This window comes from Rhineura floridana, chromosome 4 (genome assembly GCF_030035675.1).
Source record: "Rhineura floridana isolate rRhiFlo1 chromosome 4, rRhiFlo1.hap2, whole genome shotgun sequence".
Taxonomy (NCBI): domain Eukaryota; kingdom Metazoa; phylum Chordata; class Lepidosauria; order Squamata; family Rhineuridae; genus Rhineura; species Rhineura floridana.
In genome coordinates this window covers 106579327-106600804 of record NC_084483.1, presented here as the reverse complement: position 1 = coordinate 106600804, position 21478 = coordinate 106579327, and the positions used below count along the sequence as shown (strand labels likewise).

The 21478-nt window shown below is 38.2% G+C and overlaps 1 protein-coding gene across 3 annotated transcripts in view; it reads right to left on the bottom strand.

Annotated features, from left to right (window-relative positions):
* Positions 1-21478, bottom strand: part of PEX7 (peroxisomal biogenesis factor 7) — a 102828-nt gene that overhangs the window by 43469 nt on the left and 37881 nt on the right. For all 3 annotated transcript variants that reach the window (XM_061623953.1, XM_061623954.1, XM_061623955.1), the window contains exons 6-8: positions 17800-17906; positions 16278-16391; positions 14450-14505 (exon numbers count right to left, since the gene is read on the bottom strand). In XM_061623953.1, coding sequence (XP_061479937.1) covers positions 14450-14505; positions 16278-16391; positions 17800-17906 — 277 coding nt within the window. The remainder of the gene's footprint in view (positions 1-14449; positions 14506-16277; positions 16392-17799; positions 17907-21478) is intronic.

Genomic DNA, 21478 nt, shown 5'->3' with positions numbered 1-21478 from the left:
TCCTGTCTACCCTGTCTCAGGGTTTGTTTCGTTATCTCAATCTCATCCATTATTTTCTGAAACATAATTTCTTCCATGGTCTCAGCCACTTTCCTGATTGCCATTCTTAAAACCACGAAAACAAAAATTATTTCAGCCACAATTGGGTTAATATTCCAGGCTTGATGACATCACAGTGTAGACAGTACAGCCTGCCTTATCTCTTATTTGTTCAGGAATACAAAACAAATTTAGTTCCCAGCTTCAAAACAGTTAGTGGCGTCGTGAACAAGTAGATTCGTCAAAATGAAATAGACCAAAAAGAAAATAGTCCCGGACATATAATACTCCAAAGTTCATAAATCAAATTTATTTATTTTTTTCCCCCTCCTCGAAATAGAAATCCCTTTTCCGTTTGTATCTTTAGAATGCACTTCCAGGCCAGCTTTTTGCAATAAAAACAAAGATAAGCTTTTTCAATTTCTTTCCTCCTTAATTTCGTGAATAAAAGAGAAGAGTTATAACTCACCCAGAAATTCTTTATAGCTGATTCACTGACAAATCTCTTTTTGCTGCAACGATTTAAACCAAGTGAAAAAAAAATAGAAAGAAGGATGCTTGCCTGTTAAAGTCCGTTTTTCTTTGAAGAAAAGATAAACGTGTCGCTTAATCAGTTAGAGCTTGTTGGAAGTCCATCTGGCATTTGCTGGCTGAACCTTCTCTCATAAATTAATGAAATCCAGTCCTCCCAACAAAAACAGGCTTTTGTGGTTAATCTCTACGTTTCTCCCTGCCCAGGAGAAAATCTTTACCAGTCAAAAAGAACATTCTGACTGATTTTAAAACTGAAAAAGCTTCTTCTGAGACGAGAGCTCATCTCAAAAAGCAGGCACAAGCGAAGTCACCCTTCCCGGAAGTGTTTACTGCACACTTGTTAACATACTTTTTCTAGACATCATGACCTACAAAGTGCTGTAACAGCCCACTATCAGTAATACAAACTTTGATTCATCCTAAATAGACGAACAAGCATACAATTGCTTTACAGTTTCTATTGGGGCTATTTTTTTGCCTCCTAATGAAATATCTGTAGACAAGTTTAATTAACTGATTGCAATCAATTATCCTTGCCTCGAGTTGCTAGATTAAACTACTTACTGAAAACAAAGACTCTAATATTATGCAGATCTGTGCAGATCACTCTATGATCTCCTTTCAGCTATTACTGAAAACCTTTATAGGGATACAGAAAGTTGTTAACTGAAAGTCACACTGTAGTTACACAATGAACATTCATAAGAATTAGAACAAACAATAATATACTGCTTATGCAATTGAAAGATGTCAAGAGGTGTCCTAAATAGATTACTTCCTTTAGCCCAAACTGGCATTTCTTAGCTTTTATTGTGAGTCCTGCTTTTCTTAGGGCCTCTAATACTGTTGTCAGGTGTTGGACATGCTCAGACACCGATTTGCTAAAAATGGCCACGTCATCGATATAGGCCACTGCAAAATCTGACATGCCTCGCAACACAGTATTGATTAGCCTCTGAAATGAACTTGGTGAGTTCCTTAGTCACATGGGTAAAGTTACAAACTCATATAACCCATCTGGTGTACTGAAGGCAGTTTTGGCTCTGGATTGCTCGTCTAGTTCCATTTGCCAAAATCCTTTACAGAGGTCTAACGTAGAGATAATGGTTGCTGCCCCCAATAACTCTAACATTGCGTCTATCCTAGGCATAGGATACGCATCTGGGACAGTAATTTTATTGATTAGCTGATAATCAATGCAAAACCTTGTCGTTCCATCTTTTTTCGGAACCAGGACAATACTTGAGGCCCAGGGACTGATGGATTCCCTGATCACTCCTAATTCCAGCATATCTTCCACCTCCTTTTTGATCTCACTCAAAACTTTCCCATTCACACGGTACGGCATAGATCTGATTGGGGCATGATCTCCAGTATTAATGGAATGTATAACTATACTGGCTCGGCCAGGTTTGTTACTAAAGAGATTCCTATAGGTTTTCAAAACTCTCAGAATCTCTTCTTTTAATTCCTCCTTCACCTCCTCTGACCATTCCACTTGATCTACCCCTCCTTTGTCTTTGCTTTCCTGTACCAAATCTGGAAGTTCAGGCCCACTTCCCTCAGGGAATAAGGTAACTTGTAACACCTGTGCATCCCTGGTACGGTAAGGCTTTAACATATTTACATGAACCACTTTGTTTTTGTTTAATTGGTCTGTGGTGATTACATACGTCACTGTGTCAAGCCTTTCTCTGATGGTATATGGTCCTTCCCAGTTAGCCTGTAATTTGTCATGTTTCCTGGGTAAGAACGCCATAACCATATCTCCCACATCATACACACGTTCCCTGGCTGTTCTGTCATACCAGTAACTTTGCTTCTGCTGAGCTTGACTGAGATTCTCTTTCACCACTTCCATCATTTGTTTCACTGGTTCACATTCATCCTTTCTCTCAGCAGGCATCCACAGTCTATATAAAATCCCATTCTCATACACAACTTGATTCCTCAGTTTGTCAGTGAAAGGAATCTGTTGGGTCAGAGATTGCTCCTTTATTTGATTCAAACTGGTATCCTTATTCAGTTCTTCTCTGAAATGCTCTGTCTCTTCCCCAGAGACCAGCTGATACAGTTTGTCTCCTTCAGCAGGCCTGCTAGTGGTTGTTATGGCGACCTGAGGCTCGCTAACAGTTTCCACCCTGTTTGCTTCAGCCCCCCTTAACATGGCTTCTTTTTCTCTGCCAAGTTGTTGTCTGGTCACTACATATATTTTCCCTTGGGCTCCCATAACATCTCTTCCCAGTATTACTGGTTCTTGTTGCTGGGCATTAATGCCTACTTTATATCTGCCCTGTCGGCCTCTCCACTCCATTTTCACCAGGGCCACAGGCAAGCTTTCTGGTTGACCCCTCACTCCTTGGATATTCACCATTTCCTGAGGTAATATTTCTTCAGATTTTATTAAATCTGACCTCAGTAATGTCTGAGCGGCACCAGTATCAAGCAATGCCCAATAATTTGCCCCTTGAACACACACTTCCTCTCTTAGACTCAAATCCAAGTCTGTTACTTTTGTCCAGTTTATCTGGCAGAACTGAACCTTTTTCGCTGTTTCTAAAGCCTTGGGCTCTATTTTCACTGCCCTTGTCTGAGCAGGATTACTAATGGGGTTGGCAACCTCACATTGAAAACGTAGGTGGCCTGGCTTCCCACATCGGTAACAGATTTTCTCCTCTGTTTTAGGGAACACAGACCCAAACTGAGGTGTCTTGTGCTCTTCTGATTTTATTTGAGGGTTTACTCTCTGTGGTACCACATCTTTTCTGCCATTGTTATTTGGTCTAGCTTTAAAATCTCTTTGTGGTTTTGCCATCCACCCAGATCTGTTTGAGGCGAAATGATCGGCCAGCTCCGCTGCTTGTGTTACAGTTTTAGGGGAACGATCTTTCACCAGCAACCTAATTTCTGGCGGCAATTGGTGGTACAACTGATCCAATATCATGAGGTTTTTCACCTCCTCCACAGACTGAGCTTTTGCACTTGTCAGCCATTTCCCAAATATGTCCATCAGTTTTGACCCAGCTCCACGAAAGACCTCCCTGTCTGTATCTGGCAGTTTCTGAAAAGCTTTCTAAAATAATCAGGCCCCAGTCTGAATCTTTTAAACACTGCTTCTTTGAATTCAGCATAGGTGACGGGCCTGTCTGAGGGGAAATATTGGTATACCTCAGCCAATTCCCCTTTAATCAGGTTTGATAAATACTGCATGTATTTATCTTCAGGTAGCCCCCACAACTGAGCTGCTTTTTCAAAGGTGCTGAGGTAAATTTGAGGATCTTGACCAGGCTCATAGACAGCAAAGTCCTTTGGAGTAATTTTTATTTTTGCTCCATCTCTGTCCTTTCTTGCTTCATCAGAATGAAACTTCTTTCTTTCAAATCTTAACTTTTCTGCCTGTAATTCCGCATCCACTCTCATTCTCTCAGTTTCCATCCGCAATCTCTCAGTTTCCAACTCTCGCTGTTTGTCTTTTTCCTCAGCCTCAAAGACCCGCTGTTTATCTTTCCCATCAGCTTCCATCCTCAACTTCTCAGCTTCCATCCTCAATCTCTCAGTTTCCAACTCCCTCTGCTTGTCTTTTTCCTCAGCCTCCCATCTTAACTTCTCTCTCAAGTACTCTATATAAGCGGGATTGCTTAAGTATCCTTCTGGGGTCTCTTCCCTGACAGGTTGTTTTTGCTGGGCAGTTGCAAATCCTATAAGTGCTACCCTCAATTCATCTACCCCTTTACCCTTGTGAGGTAAATTGAATGTTATGCACTTCTCCACCAGCTCCTCTCTTTTCATTTTTATATATTCAGCCATGGTGTTTGAGTTCACTCACTCTTTGCCACACACTCTTTGCCAGTCACTCTCACAAATAATCTTGTTTTGTTATTTCTGTTTGCCACACCACTGTTAGGGATTCTCTAGTATTAGTATCTCTGCTACAGCCAACACCTGTGACGTAGTCTCCTTTGTCACCACGTGTCTTTGGGATTCTCTTTGGTTCGTATCCCACCGCTACTGCCACCACATGTGACGCCCTTCCCTGGCTCTCCCTGTCAGGTTCCTACCTGTGCGTGGCTACTGCCTGTCACTAGGCACCACCAGGGACTCCACCAGTCCGGACTGTCCTTTTTTATTGTTTCTCTCCCCGCTCTAGCACAGATCTCAACAGATCCCCCTGCTAGGCAACCACCAGTCACGTCCTAATACTAGTATTCCCAGAGACTCTGAATACTGGTATTGTTATTCTCTTCACCGCTGCCACCATTTGTTACAGTTCCCCTTCAGCCTTGGTCATTACCTTACCCTCCCTTCTGGTCTGTGAAACCCCAGCCAAGGAGCAGGCCTTTGGTAAACCAAATTAAGTATTTATTAAAGATAACAAAGCTAACAAGATTAACAAGATTTCTTCTTAAGGCACATAAGCATATGGTTTTACTCAATACTAATCCGAACTCCACCCCCCTCCTTCTCCACTCTCTCCTGGCAAACCACTCTCTCAAACCCACCAAACAACCCACTTTTTCTCTTCTCCCCCCAGATTCCACTCTCACTCTTCCTTTTATATGTTCAGCCATTTTAAACACTCAGCCAATCATCTAGCATTCTACTGCCCATTCACTCCCCCTCCTCTTTCACTCCACTTACCATGTATCTTCTAAACAACCAACACTTACCATATATACATTAATATAGGAACATCACAGCCATCTCTGCTATCTTTTCAGAGCCTTTTGAAGACTTTCCTCTTTCAACAAGCCTTTTAAGTTGAGACCTATCCCAGTCTGCATGTGTTAGAATTGCTTCTTAATATGTTTTTAAAATAATGTTTTTAACCCTTTTTAAAAAGATGTTTTTAAAGCTTTTAAAAAATGTTTTTAATGTTGTTTTGTTTTAATGTATTTTATGGTCTGTTTTTATGATGTTTTAAAGGGTTTTTAGCATTTCTGTTTGCCGCCCTGGGCTCCTGCTGGGAGGAAGGGTGGGATAAAAATAAAATAATAAAATAAATAAATTTATTTTTATTTATTTAGAAATATGTACAGACCAGTTAATCACAAAACTCTAAGCAGTGTACATAATAAATTATCAATAAAACACAGCTAAAAATCAGTAAAACATTTAAAAAGAATTGTAGCTTTTTATAACACGGCACAGGGAGCATATCACCCCTGTGCTTTATTGACTCTACTGGCTCCCAATTTGTTTCCGGGCCCAATTCAAAGTGCTGGTTCTGACCTTTAAAGCCCTAAACGGCCTTGGACCAATGTACCTGAGGAACCACTTACGCCCATATATACCTGTCCAGGATTTAAGATTATCTGCCTCTGGTCTCCTCTGCATGCCTGGAATGAAAGATGTTATACTGACAGGCACACGGGAGAGTCTTTTCAGCTGTAGCCCCCAAGCTTTGGAATACCCTACCCCAAGAAGCCTGCTCTGCTTTCTCCCTGATGGTTTTCTGGAGACTTCTGAAAACCATCTTGTTCCAGAGAGCCTTTGGGAGGGACCGAAAGTAGAGCCTGAACTGATTTTAGCTTTCTATTTTAATTTTACCTCTTTAGTCCCTTCAGTACCACTCGCTTATATATATAGTATTTTATGTATTTTCATTGTATTTTATATATTTTAATGTTTTTGTGATTTTTACTGTGTACAATATTATTATGTATGTGTTCAATTTTATTGTAAGCAGCCCTGAGTGCCCTAAATAAATAAAAAATAAGTCCTACTCAGCACAGACCCATTGAAACTAATGAACATATGTTAATCATGTCTCTTGACTTCAATGGGTCTACTCTGAGGACTAGCATTGAATGCCACCCTATATGTCTGGGTAGGCTTGCTGAAATAAAAATGTTTTCAGCAGACATCTAAAATAATACAGCAAGGGTGTTTGCCTAATGTTAATATACAGGGAGTTCTAAAGCAGAGGTGTTGCCACACTACAAGACTGACCTCAGTTCCTGCAAATGGGGAATGAACATTACATAACACTTGTAAAAGTATCATAGCCCATCCTTGCAGGTCTTCTCTAAAGTCATGCCTTAAGTGCTACTAAGACATTGCTGTGACAGTGAAAATGTACAGGACCACCCAAATTAATGATAGGGAGTGTTTAGAAACTATTATTTATTATTCAAGATGCTCTTCTTAATGAAGTCTACTTTATGATTTCTTTTCAGCTACTATTGAAAACTTAGTTTGTTGCAAAATCTTTTTGTTGTTGTTATGTGCCTTCAAGTCAATTACAACTTTTGGCGACCCTATGAATCAGTGACCTCCAATAGCATCTGTCATGAACCACCCTGTTCAGATCTTATAAGTTCAGGTCAGTGGCTTCCTTTATGGAATCAATCCATCTCTTGTTTGGCCTTCCTCTTCTTCTACTCCCTTCTGTTTTTCCCAGCATTATTGTCTTTTTTAGTGAATCATGTCTTCTCATTAGGTGTCCAAAGTATGATAACCTCAATTTCATCATTTTAGCTTCTAGTGATAGTTCTGGTTTAATTTGTTCTAACACCCAATTATTTGTCTTTTTCACAGTCCATGGTATCTGCAAAGCTCTCCTCCAACACATTTCAAATGAGTTGATTTTTCTTTTATCCACTTTTTTCTCTGTCTAACTTTCACATCCATACATAGAGACCAGGAATACCATGGTCTGCATGATCCTGACTTTAGTGTTCAGTGATGCATCTTTGCATTGGAGGACCTTTTCTAGTTCTCTCACAGCTGCCCTCCCCAGTCCTAGCCTTCTTCTGATTTCTTGACTACTGTCTCCATTTTGGTTAATGACTGTGCCAAGGTATTGATAGTCCTTGACAAGTTCAATGTCCTCATTGTCAACTTTAAAGTTACATAAATCTTCTGTTATCATTACTTTAGTCTTCTTGACATTTAGCTGTAGGCCTGCTTTTGTGTTTTCCTCTTTAACTTTCATCAGCATTCATTGCAAATCATTACTGGTTACTAAGAGTATGGTATCGTCTGTATATCGATATTTCTCCCTCCAATTTTTACACCTCCTTCATCTTGGTCCATCCCGCTTTCCATATGATACGTTCTGTGTATAGATTAAACAAATAGGGTGATAAAATACATCCCTGTCTCACACCCTTTCTGATGGGGAACCAATCGGTTTCTCCATATTCTGTCCTTACAGTAGCCTCTTGTCCAGAGTATACGTTGCACATCAGGACAATCAGATGCTGTGGCAGCCCCATTTCTTTTAAAGCATTCCATAGTTTTTCATGATCTACACAATCAAAGGCTTTGCTGGAATTCATTGAGTTTAATTACTTTAGTAAAGTCTATAATTAAGAGTTTTAAAATATTATTATTAGATAAAAATGTACTGGGTTTTTTAGTTTCTTGTTTTTAATCTTGTATGTTACATTTTATTGTAAACTGCTTAGAGGTCCTTTCTTTCAAAAAGCAAGGTAAAAATCTGAGGCTGCTTTCACATTGCACTTTATTCCATTATTCAGACAATTTCTTACCTGGTAATTTGCGCATTACATTTCACATATATTTGATGTAAAAGCTAGTTCTGGAAATCTAGTGTATAGTGGAAATTTAGCGCTAATTTTCATGATAAATAATACCAGAAACAATCTGTTTGCAACCCAGAAGATTGTGGGAGCTTTGGACTAGCTGCAGTCACTCAAATGACAAGCATCCTAGCATGCAATGTGTTCTCGCCTTTTAGGGCACGCCAATTTTTTTGCCTGATGAAAATTGTACTGGTATTCTGGAGTAGGCGCAGGTAGCAGCATTCCCTTCCTCCTTTTCCCACCCCCCTCCGTGTCCAGATACTAACTCAAACAGTGAATTATGGGGAATTATAGTGTACATGTGTATAACGGGTAAGGGATGAAAACAAGGCTCTGTTAGTTGTAGCAATGTGAAAGACAGTTGCACAAAATGCCAGTATATTGGCTGAAAAAGCCATGGTTCCTTAACACAAGAGGTACTGTAGTATGAAAAGAATTTTAGAAATCAGGACAGAAGCAGTACAATTTTAATCTATTAAACCAAAGCAATAAGCCACATGAGCCCAACTCTCAATAATGCATACCATCATCTATTTTAGAAAAGCTATATACGTGAAAGTTCTTACAAATGTTGTTCTATCACTGAAGAACCAGATCCTTATTTTTATATTTAATCACAAGACAACTGAAAATGTCAATATCCTCCATCAACACAAATGAGCCTTTAGGCAACATTATCTCACAAGATCTGTCTTGAAATAGCCTTATTAACTAAAATGTTTGGTTCCGGGAAGGGTGACTTAGCCTGTGCCTGCTTTTGAGACGGGCTCCTGCCTCAAAAGAAGCTTATTCAGATATATCAGTCAGTTTTTTCTTTTTTTTTTGACTGATTAAACTTCTCCCGGGTAGGGAGAAACGAAGAGATTAACCTCAAAGCCTATTTTTGTTGGGACGACCAGATCTCATTAATTTATGGGACGAGGTCCAGCCGACGAAGGTGGGACGGATTTTTAACAGCAAGCTCTATCTGATAAAGCGAACGTTCACCTTATCTTCTAAGAGAGAACGCACTAACAGGCAAGCACCCTTCTTTCTATATTTTTCTTTTACTTGACTTAAATTGTTGCTGTTTAAAAGAGATTTGCCAGATTGATCAGTTTTTGACATCTCACTGGGGAGCCATAACTTCTCTCTGCTACGCACTAATTAATAGCTTATCTCTGTTTTTGTTGCAAAAAGCTGTCCTGGATTTGCATTCTAAAGATATACACAGAAGAGGGATTTCTATTCCAGATTTTTATTTTGAAAAATATTATACTGTTTTGAGACTACTCTCTTTTTGGTCTATTTTATTTTGACGAATCTGTTTCTTGACGATTGCCATTAATTGTTTCGATCCTGGGAACTGCATTTTGTTTACTTAACTATTGGAGAGATAAGGCTGTCTGCTCTGTTTATACTGTGATGTCACCAAATTTGGAGTATTAACCCAATTGTTGCTGAAATAAGAAGTGGTTTTCCTATATTTTTCTTTTAAAATGGCAATTAAGAAAGTGGCTGAAAATCTGGAAATAACTATGTTTCAGAAAATAATGGATGAGATTGAGATAATGAAAATTGAATTGAGTAAAATGAAGCAGGAGATTAAAGATATAAGGGTCCCTGTGAGAGAGGTGACCCTGGAAGGGGTCCCTGTGAGAGAGGAGACCCCGGAGATTGGACCAGGGGTCCCTGTGAGAGAGGTGACCCTGGAGACTGGAATAGGGGTCCCTGTGAGAGAGGAGATCCCGGAGATTGGAACCAACGTGGAACAGAAACAAGATTTGGAGTCTATGGACTTTAGAAATAAAATCTATTGTTTGGAACTCAATGTTATCTCTGAAGAAATGAATGAAGATTCTAGAGATAAAGTTATCAATGGCATGGATAATCTTCTGGACTGGAATGATGTGATGGAGCCCAATATAGAGAAAATCTATGGAATTAACTGCAGCCATGTGACAATGGAAAAACTTTTAAGAGATGACCCAGTGTATTTTGAAAAAAAGAACAGAGATATGATTTTACAGCAGTATTTCAGCAACCTATTCAGAATGGATGGCAAGAAAATATTTGGGATAGAGGTAATCCCCATCAGACTCTTACTATATGACTATGGCTTTGACAGCAAGATTATTATGGAATACTGATAATGGAAGATTGGATATTGAAATTACTGGACTTAACAAGACTACTGAAGATGGAAGATGGAAAATGGAACTAATAGAGATAATAGAACAATGGCTACTGAAATTATTGAACCTAACAGATTCTGATGTGATGGATTAATTGAAATGTTTATTTTGACTATGGTTATGACAATAAGATTATCATAATTAGTAATGAGATGGATTAATCGATATGCTTATCTGGAAAAAAAAATTGATAGATATATTTCTTAAAGAATTGAAACCTCTCTTTGACTTTTTGTGGAAAGAATAAAGTAATGTTTATGAGATTTGATGATTAAGTAAGATAACTACTGGAGGAAAGTGATTTTATAATATGACTTAAGAGACAGGATTGTTATATATTATAGACTTATAACTGATTTGATCTTTGACAAATGGGAAGTCAATATTTTACTCTTTATTTTTTATTTTATTTTATTTTTTTTCTTTTTTTCTTTTTGTTTGACTGTTTTTGATTTTGTTTTTTGTCTTTGAATGTTTTGTGATTTTGTCTTGTGTGTTTTATGGAAATCTGAATAAAAATTATTGAAAAAAAAAAAATAACTAAAATGTTTGGTTTAGGATTGTGAACAGAGGCTATACTTTTTGAAGAGTTGAGACAACCTGTGCTATTTTTCCAAGAAAATGTATTGGGAGAATGATATAGTTATAGGAAATATCTGTATTAGTGCCTTTAGAAGATGATTGCCTTTTTATAATATCCCTAAATCAAGTTGTGGATTTACAGATGGTTTATACTGTTTGATTATCATAGTTTAAATGAATTCCATTATTTTCTAGAGGCATCAAACCTCTTCAGAATTCCCTGCATAGCAGTTATATTATTGCAGATTTTGCCATCTGCCAGATTCTACAAACTGCTGCAATTTGGCATTTCCCTTCCATTGCATAACATTATTTTCTAAATTTCTAAATTGCATGTATTACACACTCTATATAGAATGTTCATAGGGTATTTTTTTTATCCACAAAAGAATATTCAGGTAAAACTGCAAACCATAACAGCCTTTGTGATAGAAAGCTTCTGTGCATGAGTAAAGAGAATTAATATCCTTAAATTATGGTTTACATCTTTGTAATAGCAATATGATTATACTTGAAACAGAGAAGAGATTGTATTTTTGGAAGGTGAAGAATTAGTAAAATGGATTGGAGTCAAAGTATGGGTATGACACTGCCCCAAACCTCCTGATGAGGGCATTGTTTCTTTTAAAGAGATCACCAGCTATTTAAGGGAAAAAGTCTTTACAAAATGGAGTGGTTAAACTGTCAAATATCAGAGACTGTATGCCTCTGAATACCAGTTGCTGGGGAACAAGAAGAGGGAGATTGCTGTTCTGCTTATGTCCTGCTTGTGGGCTTTCCATAGGCATCTGATTGGCTACTGAGACCAGGCTGTTGGGACTACATGCAGGGCTCTTCTTATGTTCTTAATCCTGCCATCTGTTTACAATGGTGAAATGTGCATGTATCCAGTAAGCAGGCAAACACCACTAACTTGCTTCAATTATTCACATGTAATGATCAAAAACAAACCATGGCTTACTGTGAATGAGTGGCATGCTAGTGCATACTGCTCAATTGTGTCTTTTCTCCTTTTCTAGAGATGGGAAACAAACCATGGCGCAGCTACCTCAGCGTTATCTGAAAGCCACTGCTAGTGCTTGTTTATCCTAAACAAACCACAAGCAATAAGCCAGAAAAACAAACACCTTTTTAGACTATGGCTTACCCTTATGTGCAAACTGAGCCAATGACATTAACAGCCCAATTTTATACTTATTATGCCCAGTGTGTTCAACTAGATGTTATTTCTTGATGAGTATGCAGAGAAATGCTGCTTGGATGAGTTGGCAAGTGCCAATCTGAGTTGGATATAGGCCAATGACCTGGGAAGGAGAGTGTTCTCTGCTGCACAATGTTCCCTTTCTAGTTTGGTAATCTTACTGGGTAAAGTATTTGGGACAAGTAAATGTTCCTCAGAATGAGTTGTCTGTTTTCCTATTTATATCAACACACACACAATACAGATTTTTTTCCTTGGCTATAACTTATACAACTTCATTATAGCAAGATACCATCTTCACTTCCCCCTGATATATTTTATCTCTTTTTGAATAATACATGTTTAAGTGTATTTCTTTCTAGGGCAATCCTAAACAGTATTTACTGTTTGCCACCTTCGGTGCTGGTTCTGCATCTTTGTCTTTAATCACAGAAATTAAAGTGATGGGGGAAAGCCTCATTTGCCTACCATTCCATTAAAAGCCTCACTTTCCTAATTTATACACACCAAGACCTGTCAAAAACACAAGACTGGGGCAGTAAAGGAGCTAGAATTACTAGAAGAATTATGGTTGGGGTTAAAATACCTTTTTAAAAAAAGTATTATGGACTGGTTTCTTAGTATCATGACAGTCACAATCCATTACTAACTATTGTAAAACTAACTATTGTTAGATAGTAAGCGGTTTATTAATGGAAATAATAATAATAATAAAATACAAAAATGTTCAGTTCTGAAAAATGTTTTAAATGAACGACAAAGAAATCCAGTAACATCAATAATGCAATGATGCTATTAGTACTAAAAAAAGGCGCAAGGTTGATCTTCCTAAAAAGAGAAGAAACAGATTAAGTTCTCTCTCACAAACAGTTTAATGAAAACAAATTTTATGTTACTATTCAAAGAGTTCTAAGTTATTTCTGGCATGTTCTGCTTATGGGGAAAAAAGCCATCACATTGTCCAGCATACTGGTTAGCTGAAAAAGCTATTTCATCAAGAGCATCTGTCATGGCAGATGGCCAATACCTCCCCCTTCTCGAATCAGTCTTTAAACAGAAAAATGCCAAACAGTTTTAGCTAGCACTTGAAAGTATAAATTTGCAAGTCTAAACCTAAAAACAAGCACTCGTGTTCCCCAATCAGAAAATACTTTCTACAAGTGTAACAAATGCATCTTTCCCCTTAGACTTAGTACTCATAAACAACTGATGAGGTGGTAAACCTGTGTCTAAGTTATATTTCTTCAGACTACAGGTGATGGCTCCTCTGCAAAATATATAAAATTCTATAAATAGAAAGCTATTAGATCACAGAGGAGACTAGATTAGACTACTTTCCTTAAAAGGAGATTAGAATATTTCCATTAGGAAGTTGCCTTACATCAAGTAAAACCATTGGTCCATCTAGGCCTAGTGTTGCAGCAGCTCTCCAGGGTTTTCAAACCAGAGGTGTTTCCCAACCCTACCTGGAGATGTCAAGGATTGAACTTGGGGCTTTTTGCATGAAAAGCATTCATTGTTGTTCAGATACCAATTATGAGAATTGAACTAAAATGATACAGCAGAGACATATGTCTCCCACCTCATTTGCTGCTAGTGGAAATTAGGCCTGAGATGCCTAGGTGGAAGAAGAGCACTAAACAGGAAGAACGGAAGAGAGAAATACTTCACAAAAAAGTACCAACTAGTAAGGTGTTGGTGGATGGGTTTGTACTACATTGTTACCAGGCTGATTTACCAGCAATTGGTATAGACTTTGGCAAAGTCCCTGTGTGAATTATGAATGCCGGGTACAATGATTCAGCATTTTAATCAGTCACAAAAGCCTCCATACAGAAGTGCCTTTTATATTATCTACAAGAGCAGGTTCATCTCATACTTTGTAGACTTGTCCTGTACATAAGCATATTGATTGCAAACAATAATTGTATTTGCACATATGATTTGCAGTTCTGTTATTTGCATATGACACATGGTCTTTGCAGATCCAAATACAAGGGTACAAAGATGTGAGGATTTAGAAAAGGCAAGCTATAAAACCATCTATTAAACACAAAAGGTACCAAGCAGATTAAAGTGAATTAGCCAATAATATCAACACTTGTCATGCTGTTGATATATAACTGGATGGTGAAGTAATATTTCCAGTTTCTGCATCAGAAAAGTTGGTAAAACCCACCTCTCTTTTATTGCCTTACAATAAAGTTATAATAAAATTAATTCTCACAACACCTTTTCAAGGCCACAGACCCAGAATATAGCACCTTCCCCTGGAAATTCTGTTTCCCCAGAATGATAGCAAAAATTAGCACATGATTTATAAAGTACAAGACATAATTATGTATATATAATAAAAAATATTTTTACTGTACCTCACAGTAAAATCATAGGAACAGGAAGCCAATATGGTGCCATGAAATGGTGAAAACTAAAAAGAGATTTTTTAAAAATATTAATAGCATCAATTTAGGAGACATAGAAAAATACACATTTACTAAGAATGGAATTTTGTAAAGGAACATTATAAAGGACCCAAATGAAGAAATGAATCTAAAACACAATGAAATATTACTCAGTATAAAGACCACCGTAAAGTAGCCAGTTTCTTTTTAATTATGGCTGTGCTTAGCAGCCCTCCCATAAATTAAGTTTTCAACTCATTTCTAAGCCAGCCACCCAAGGTGGCTATTACATTTTTCTTTGGGCTACAGACTGAACATGCATTCTCAACCTATAAATGGTCAGTGTTTAAAACTTCTTCCCCAATTTAGCAGCAGCAATCTGCCTACAAATCTGTATCACTTCAAAGAACATTTAAGAGATATATATCCTATACTGCTAGTACGAGGCCATACTTTCTCCCAACACCCTCTTTTAATTTAATTACTGTTATTAAGATAACTGGATTCAAGCTTGAAAACTGGCAACAGCACTACAGTTTCTCATAATTTCACCCATAAGAGAGTGTAGCTATATTATTATAGTCCTTGGCACACACTGTAGGGATGAACAAAGGCTGCAGCAAAGACAGGAGCCCGGAGCCAAATTCTGTCAAACTCATTTCTGGCTCTTACACAATTAAAATTTTAACTCATCATTTTCAAGCACATCAGTGGTGAAAAACAATAACTCTCCCCCATCTAAGGTTTTTAGTCCTAATATCTCTTCTGCTCTCTCTGTTTTTCTCTCTCTTTTCTTAAAGTACTGAGGCAAGAACTTCCAACAGTTATCTGAAATAAGTCCTATATTTCATAACAGCCACTTCAGCATATTCTCTAAAAGTATCAAGAAAAAAGTCAGTGCACTTTAGCCACAAAATGAAAGTAAGCAAGCCAGTCTCTCTCTCTCTCTCTCTCCAAAGAATTTAAAATTGCACAGGGACTTCTTTGCATAATTAAAGTGCCTGTAATCCAAATAGTTACTTAGGAATACTGAAAGGCAGGCAACCCCAATGGAAATTTTGTCATTTCTCTTTTGAACAGCTGATTCAAAGAGCACTTTCTGGGTCAAAGGACCCTATCTACGGAATGCCTTTCCCAGGGGGCCCACATAACACCAACATTACCAGTTGCTGGGGATCACAAATGGGGAGCATGCTCTTGCACTCGGGTCCTGCTTTCAAGCTTCCCACAAGCATCTGGCTAGCCACTGTGAGAACAGGATGCTGGACTAGATGGGCCATTGGCCTGATCTAGCAGCTCTTCTTATATCCTTAATACTGCTTTCTTTCAAACCCAGACAAAAATATTTTTATTCTTCCAGAATGAAAAAGTATTTTTAGGCTGCAATCCAGAATTACCTGGAAGTAAACCCTACTGAGCTTAATGGGACTTACACTCTTGGTAGACACACAGAGAATTGCATCATTGCGCATTATAAAATCTTACTAATTCCTCTGGTTTTATTTACTGGTTATTTTTATTATGCTGTTTCTTGATATTTTGACTTTTTAAAATTTCCCTGGAACCAAATTGGGTGTGAAGTGAAGGATGGAATATAAATATTTTAAATACATTTTAAATAAATAGTCACATGGTTCTATGAATCCAGGCAACTACCAACTGCCCAAATGCTATGCAATTTCTTTCATAGAAAATGTCCCAAACAAATGCTTTCATTTAGTCCGTTACACAGGCTGTATATATTACTGATGCGTTTACAGTAATTTAGAAATCTAATAAGAAAAATGTTAAAACTTACTTTTATTCTTCTTACAGCATAAGTATGCCCAAACAAGTTGAATACTGGCTGTCGGATGTTTCTCAAATCCCAGCCTTTCAAGCTGCAGTCCACAGCACCCGTTACCAGCAAGTTCTGATAAATTTAATAAAATGTACAATAAAAGTTTACAGTAAATATATGAATAGCTTTCAAGTGTTAAATTGAAAGAACAGTGTTTAACAGCACAGTCCTATAATATCTCCTCAGAAGTAAGCCCTGATTTGTTTGTTTTAGATGCTTACCATTGGTTTACAGAAAAGGAAAAATATATAATATTAAAACAATATATAACAAGATTCACAGAATTGCAATGCTAGCTGTGGACAGAAATTAATAGTACTAAAACCAAACAACGGACTTCCCGGCAAATGTGTACAGGACTGTAGCTTCAGAGAAACACTGATAAAATTTTGAGTTAACAAGCCATATATGTAATTGAGACAAATGTTTTAAATACTAGAGAGCAACAGCTAAAGATTAAGTCAGCTAGTTCAAATCAATATGCATATTTTGTTTTCCATTGTTTTATCCATTCTTCCTATAGATCCCCATTATCTTGACTGTAGATGTGCAATTCTATATGTGGACTTCTTTCATGGAGCTTGTATCTATTTTGTACTGGGGGACAGAAGATAAAGCAATAATCATCTCTAACTGATAAAACTTCTGAAAAATTAGAGAATGTTTATGAACTTTACATGGGATTAAAGCAGTTCAGCCAAAGACTGAAAGGTGAGGCATGCTCATAGACAGATAGGTAACAGGTAGTGTTTAACCTATTGTATAAGTAGCCTTGGACTTACAAATGATTAAAATCAGACTTATGCATCCAATTAGCATTTTTCTATACAGAACCCTATTGTGCTAATTGGATACATACACATTGTTATTCAGACAATGAACAACAGGAATGACAATGAAACCAGGATGACAATTACGCAAATCTGAAATTCTGGATCTGTATGCTCCTCTTTGGAAAGGCAATGACCTAAGCTGATACAACTTTGACAAGTGGGCAGGCCAACCTATGTCAGCCATCAGATGCCATTATGACATCAGCTGATTAATAGGTAGGTGGTCCCACCCACCTGTAAAAGTTGGCCTGCAATGCATGGAGGCAGAGATAAAGATCTGGTCCACTGGGCCAAAAACATTCCTCACAGGGTTTTTTGGCTTTCTCACAGGGGCACAAATTACTTAAGCAAATAGCAAATGATGGGTAACAATACATAAGTCAGACATTCAGTTTTCTAATCTAATATTGATAGTGGAATTTTCAATTAAAAAATAGGGAAACAACCCAGGCAAACCTAAGCACAATTTTAATTGAAGAGCTAAGTAAGTGTCTTGGTATCTTCCACCAAAATCTGTCCAAAATGCTTAACTGTAGCAGGTTACCTGAATGATCATCTCCATATATGTTACCTAGTTGGAAACATCACCACTCAATAAAAAGCAGTTTCTCCAGAGGTTAGAAATATGTTGTTTCCTGCTATTGTACCTGATCATACTTGCACCAGTCACAACTTAAAATCTCAGCCTGATGAGCAGGAATTATCACTGGGAGTCTTGGTGCCTTTGTATCCCAAATTCTTAAAGTCTGGTCACCTGAAAGAAAGGTACTAATGAATCATGCTTTACCAGAACCTTCCCTGTTTATAATATATATTCATTCAATTCTTAATAATAATAATAACAACAACAATAATAAGGGAAAGCTCTGGAGCTTGTACCCAGGAAAGCTTAGAAATCAAACATCACATGCAAAATAAAACTCAACAGAAAAGCTTTGAGATGGAATTAGCAATGGTAATTTTATGTTAGGAAATCCAAACACAAGATTCACCTTCCTTTTGCCTTTATTCCTATTTTGTTTATTGTTTTTGTAAAGACTATAGACTTTGGTAAATATCAACAACCTGTCCAACATTCTAAGAATCATATATTAAAATAAAAACCATACCAACTCTATCTTGGCTCAACAGAGACTCTCATAATGGTTCACAAAATACACAATTGCAAGATCAAAATCAGCAATATCAAAGCATACAGCACAAAATCCAAATTCAGCTAGAACTCTATAATCAACAACTTGCCTAAAAATTAGGCTACTCCAATTGCTTTACAAATATTTGTAGCATTTCCTTACCCAAATCCAGAACCAATCTGAACTGTAACACACACAGATAGGTGCACCTAAGAGCTTCTCCTTTCAAGAAAAGGGACAAGGAAACTGGGCACGTGTCTTATTTAGCTGCAACAGTTTCAAAGAGGAGTTTTCCCTTACGATATAAAAGAGAGTATAAATGACAATAGGCACCCAATCCAACTAAAACTACCAACCACCAATAGGCATGATTGTTATGTCTTGATGAAGAATTGTCAAAAGTTTATTAAAACAGACTAGTGATCTACCTTCATACCACTTTGTAGGATTGCACTCATACCACTTTGGACTGCATGGCTCAAAAATGATTTGTTCTGTCTTGTGTTTTCATCTGAATATAACATAGAAAGCTGCCATATATCATGTCAGACCACTGGTCCATCTAGCTCACTATTGTTGACGCATATCGACAGTGGCTCTCCCAGGTTTCCCAGTCCTAGCTGGCGATGCCAGGGATTGAATCTGGGGCATTTTACAAATAAAGCATGCGCTATTCCACTGAGCTACAGCCCTTCCCCTGATGTAATGCAAGTCTTCCCCGAGATTAGTACCAATCATGGATACCATTGCATTGCAGTGATATTATTAAGATGTGATAAGTGATGTGACATATGAGCCCAGTGGACAATATCTATGCTATACAGATAAGACCTGTTTTCTTAAAAAAGGAGCAAAGATTAAAACAGGAAAAATATATAAGAGGATAGACAAAATAGTGAAGGAATCAACCAGTGGCAGAAGTTAGAAAAAAGTTAAGTTCAGGTCAGGTTCTGTAAATGAGCGCTCAGAAAAGTCTGAAGAAGCTAGCCTGCCAGATGGAAGTGGGAGGTTGTTTCAGGCACAGGCAGAAGCTCAGCAAGAGACTCAAAAGGAATAAACTGGAAAAATGAAAGATTGCAGTGGCTGATAAGCTTATGCGGCACGAGAAAGTGAGAAGTGAATTAAGGAAATGGAGAAGTGATGAACAATTCAAGATGTGATACATGTAAAAGAAAATGTTTTATGTCAAGCAGGATGATTTTTTGAGCACTGCTAGCAGCACCAAACTTAGTATGATACAAAATTTTATATTTGATGGAGATTTGTCACAAAGCAACAGTTTTTGATGATAACCCACATTTTCCTGCTCAGACACCTGATTTTTGAATACATGTGGGCCAAGGACATTTGGAGAAGCATCCTTAAGCAAAAATGTTTCATTTTCACTAAAAGTTCTACAATCCTGTTGAAGGCCGTCTTGCTATGGAATGGTGAGATGACCTGGGCAGTTGACATAATCACCCCAAGCATCCTTTCCAGTATTGAGGAGCCTGAGTGGCTCTTTGGTACTCTGGGGAGCTATGGACTATGAATTAAGCCAGATGAAAACTAAGAGTGCAAGTAGCACAGGTCTTGCTCTGAAGTCACAAAGCACCAGGTGGCACTGCAAGAAATGAAGAGAGTGCACTTTGCAGTCTGCCTTGCATCCTCTAGCAGCCAGCTGGCAGAGTTCTTTTGGGTGATCTGTAGGTTGCTCAACCCAACTGTGGGTGAAGGACCTTTGGAACCTTCAAGGACCCAATCTAAGCAACCCGCTGCAATTTTTGAGGATAAGGTCACTCAACGTCTGAGTGACCTTAGCTTTGATGTTGTTTCACTTCCAACTGAAGTACCCAGTGCCACAGTCTTTAATGAGTTGTGGCCCTATTTTCAGTTTATACAGACTGATGTACACCCAACCACATATCCCCTTGACCCCATCTCTCTTGGCTTATTAAATCTTGCAGATGGCATTTAACTGATTGGGTCCAGAGTCAGGTTAATGTTCCATTGTGTGATGGGGTGGTTCTGTCCGACCCAGAGACGAAGGAACCAGACTGAGACGAGGTGTGATCTGTTTCTTGTTTTATTAAAGTGATGGTCACATCCAAAGCAGTGTGCTTCATAAACCTGTCTACCCTGACTCACTACTTTCCCTAGCTATTCTACCTAAGGAGTCTCTGCAGTATGTGTGGAGAGTTGACTCAGCACTAGTCTTGGGAGGCATCCGCTTAAGTAGGGAAGGTCTTCGTACGTAAACAACAGCTCTGACGGAGTTCCACCCTCTGAAAGTCTCTCTTCTTGCACCTCCTCACGTGGGGGCAAGCCTCGGATGGCCCATCCAACAGCGGGGCTTTGCTAGGTGACAACGTGGGCTTTGAAAGTGGGATGCTGATTGGCAGGGAAGCGGGTTCTGAAAGTGGGATGCTGATTGGCGGGGATTCCTGCACGAGCGGGGTTGGCATGAGCGAAGGGTCGCTTTCCAATGGTTCAGGCGAGGGACTCACAGGAGGAGCTAGAACTGCCTTGATGGGGGTGCCGGCCATGGGTGCCTGCAGGCTGTCAGAGTCTTCCCTTCCTCCAACACCCCCAGGAACCTCATCCTCATCTAACTCCTCTCCCTGCATCTGGGGCACAACAGCTTCATGTTGTTTTGAAAGTGGCAGTAGTGCAGCCACTCCTAAAGAAGCCAGTCCTGGACCCATGGGTTTGTACTAATTACAGACAAGGCACAAATGCCCCATTTTTAGGGAAGAGTATAGATGATTGTTGTAGAGTATGTGTGGGCATTGGATGACATGGATTATCTTGCCCCGTTTCAATCTGGGTCCAGGCTAGGAATGGATGACAAATTCGATTCAGTTTGCATTTCAAGCCAAATCTGTCAGATTTGAACTTTCTTAAACAAATATAAGAACCAAAACACAGCCATTCTTTGAAACTGGCACTTATCCAAAGTTGCATTGCAGTTCACCAGCCAACCATTGTTTACAGAAATGCATATTATTTATTTATTACATTTATATACCGCCCCATAGCCAAAACTCTCTGGACGATTTACAGCAATTAAAAACATTAAAAACAAATTTACAAATTTTAAAACACAAAAAAAATGTAAAAACACAAATTTAAAAATTAAAAACAATTTAAAAATTAACAATGTTAAAAGAAAGTATGCATAAAAATAATATGAGTGAAAGTAACATACAAAATG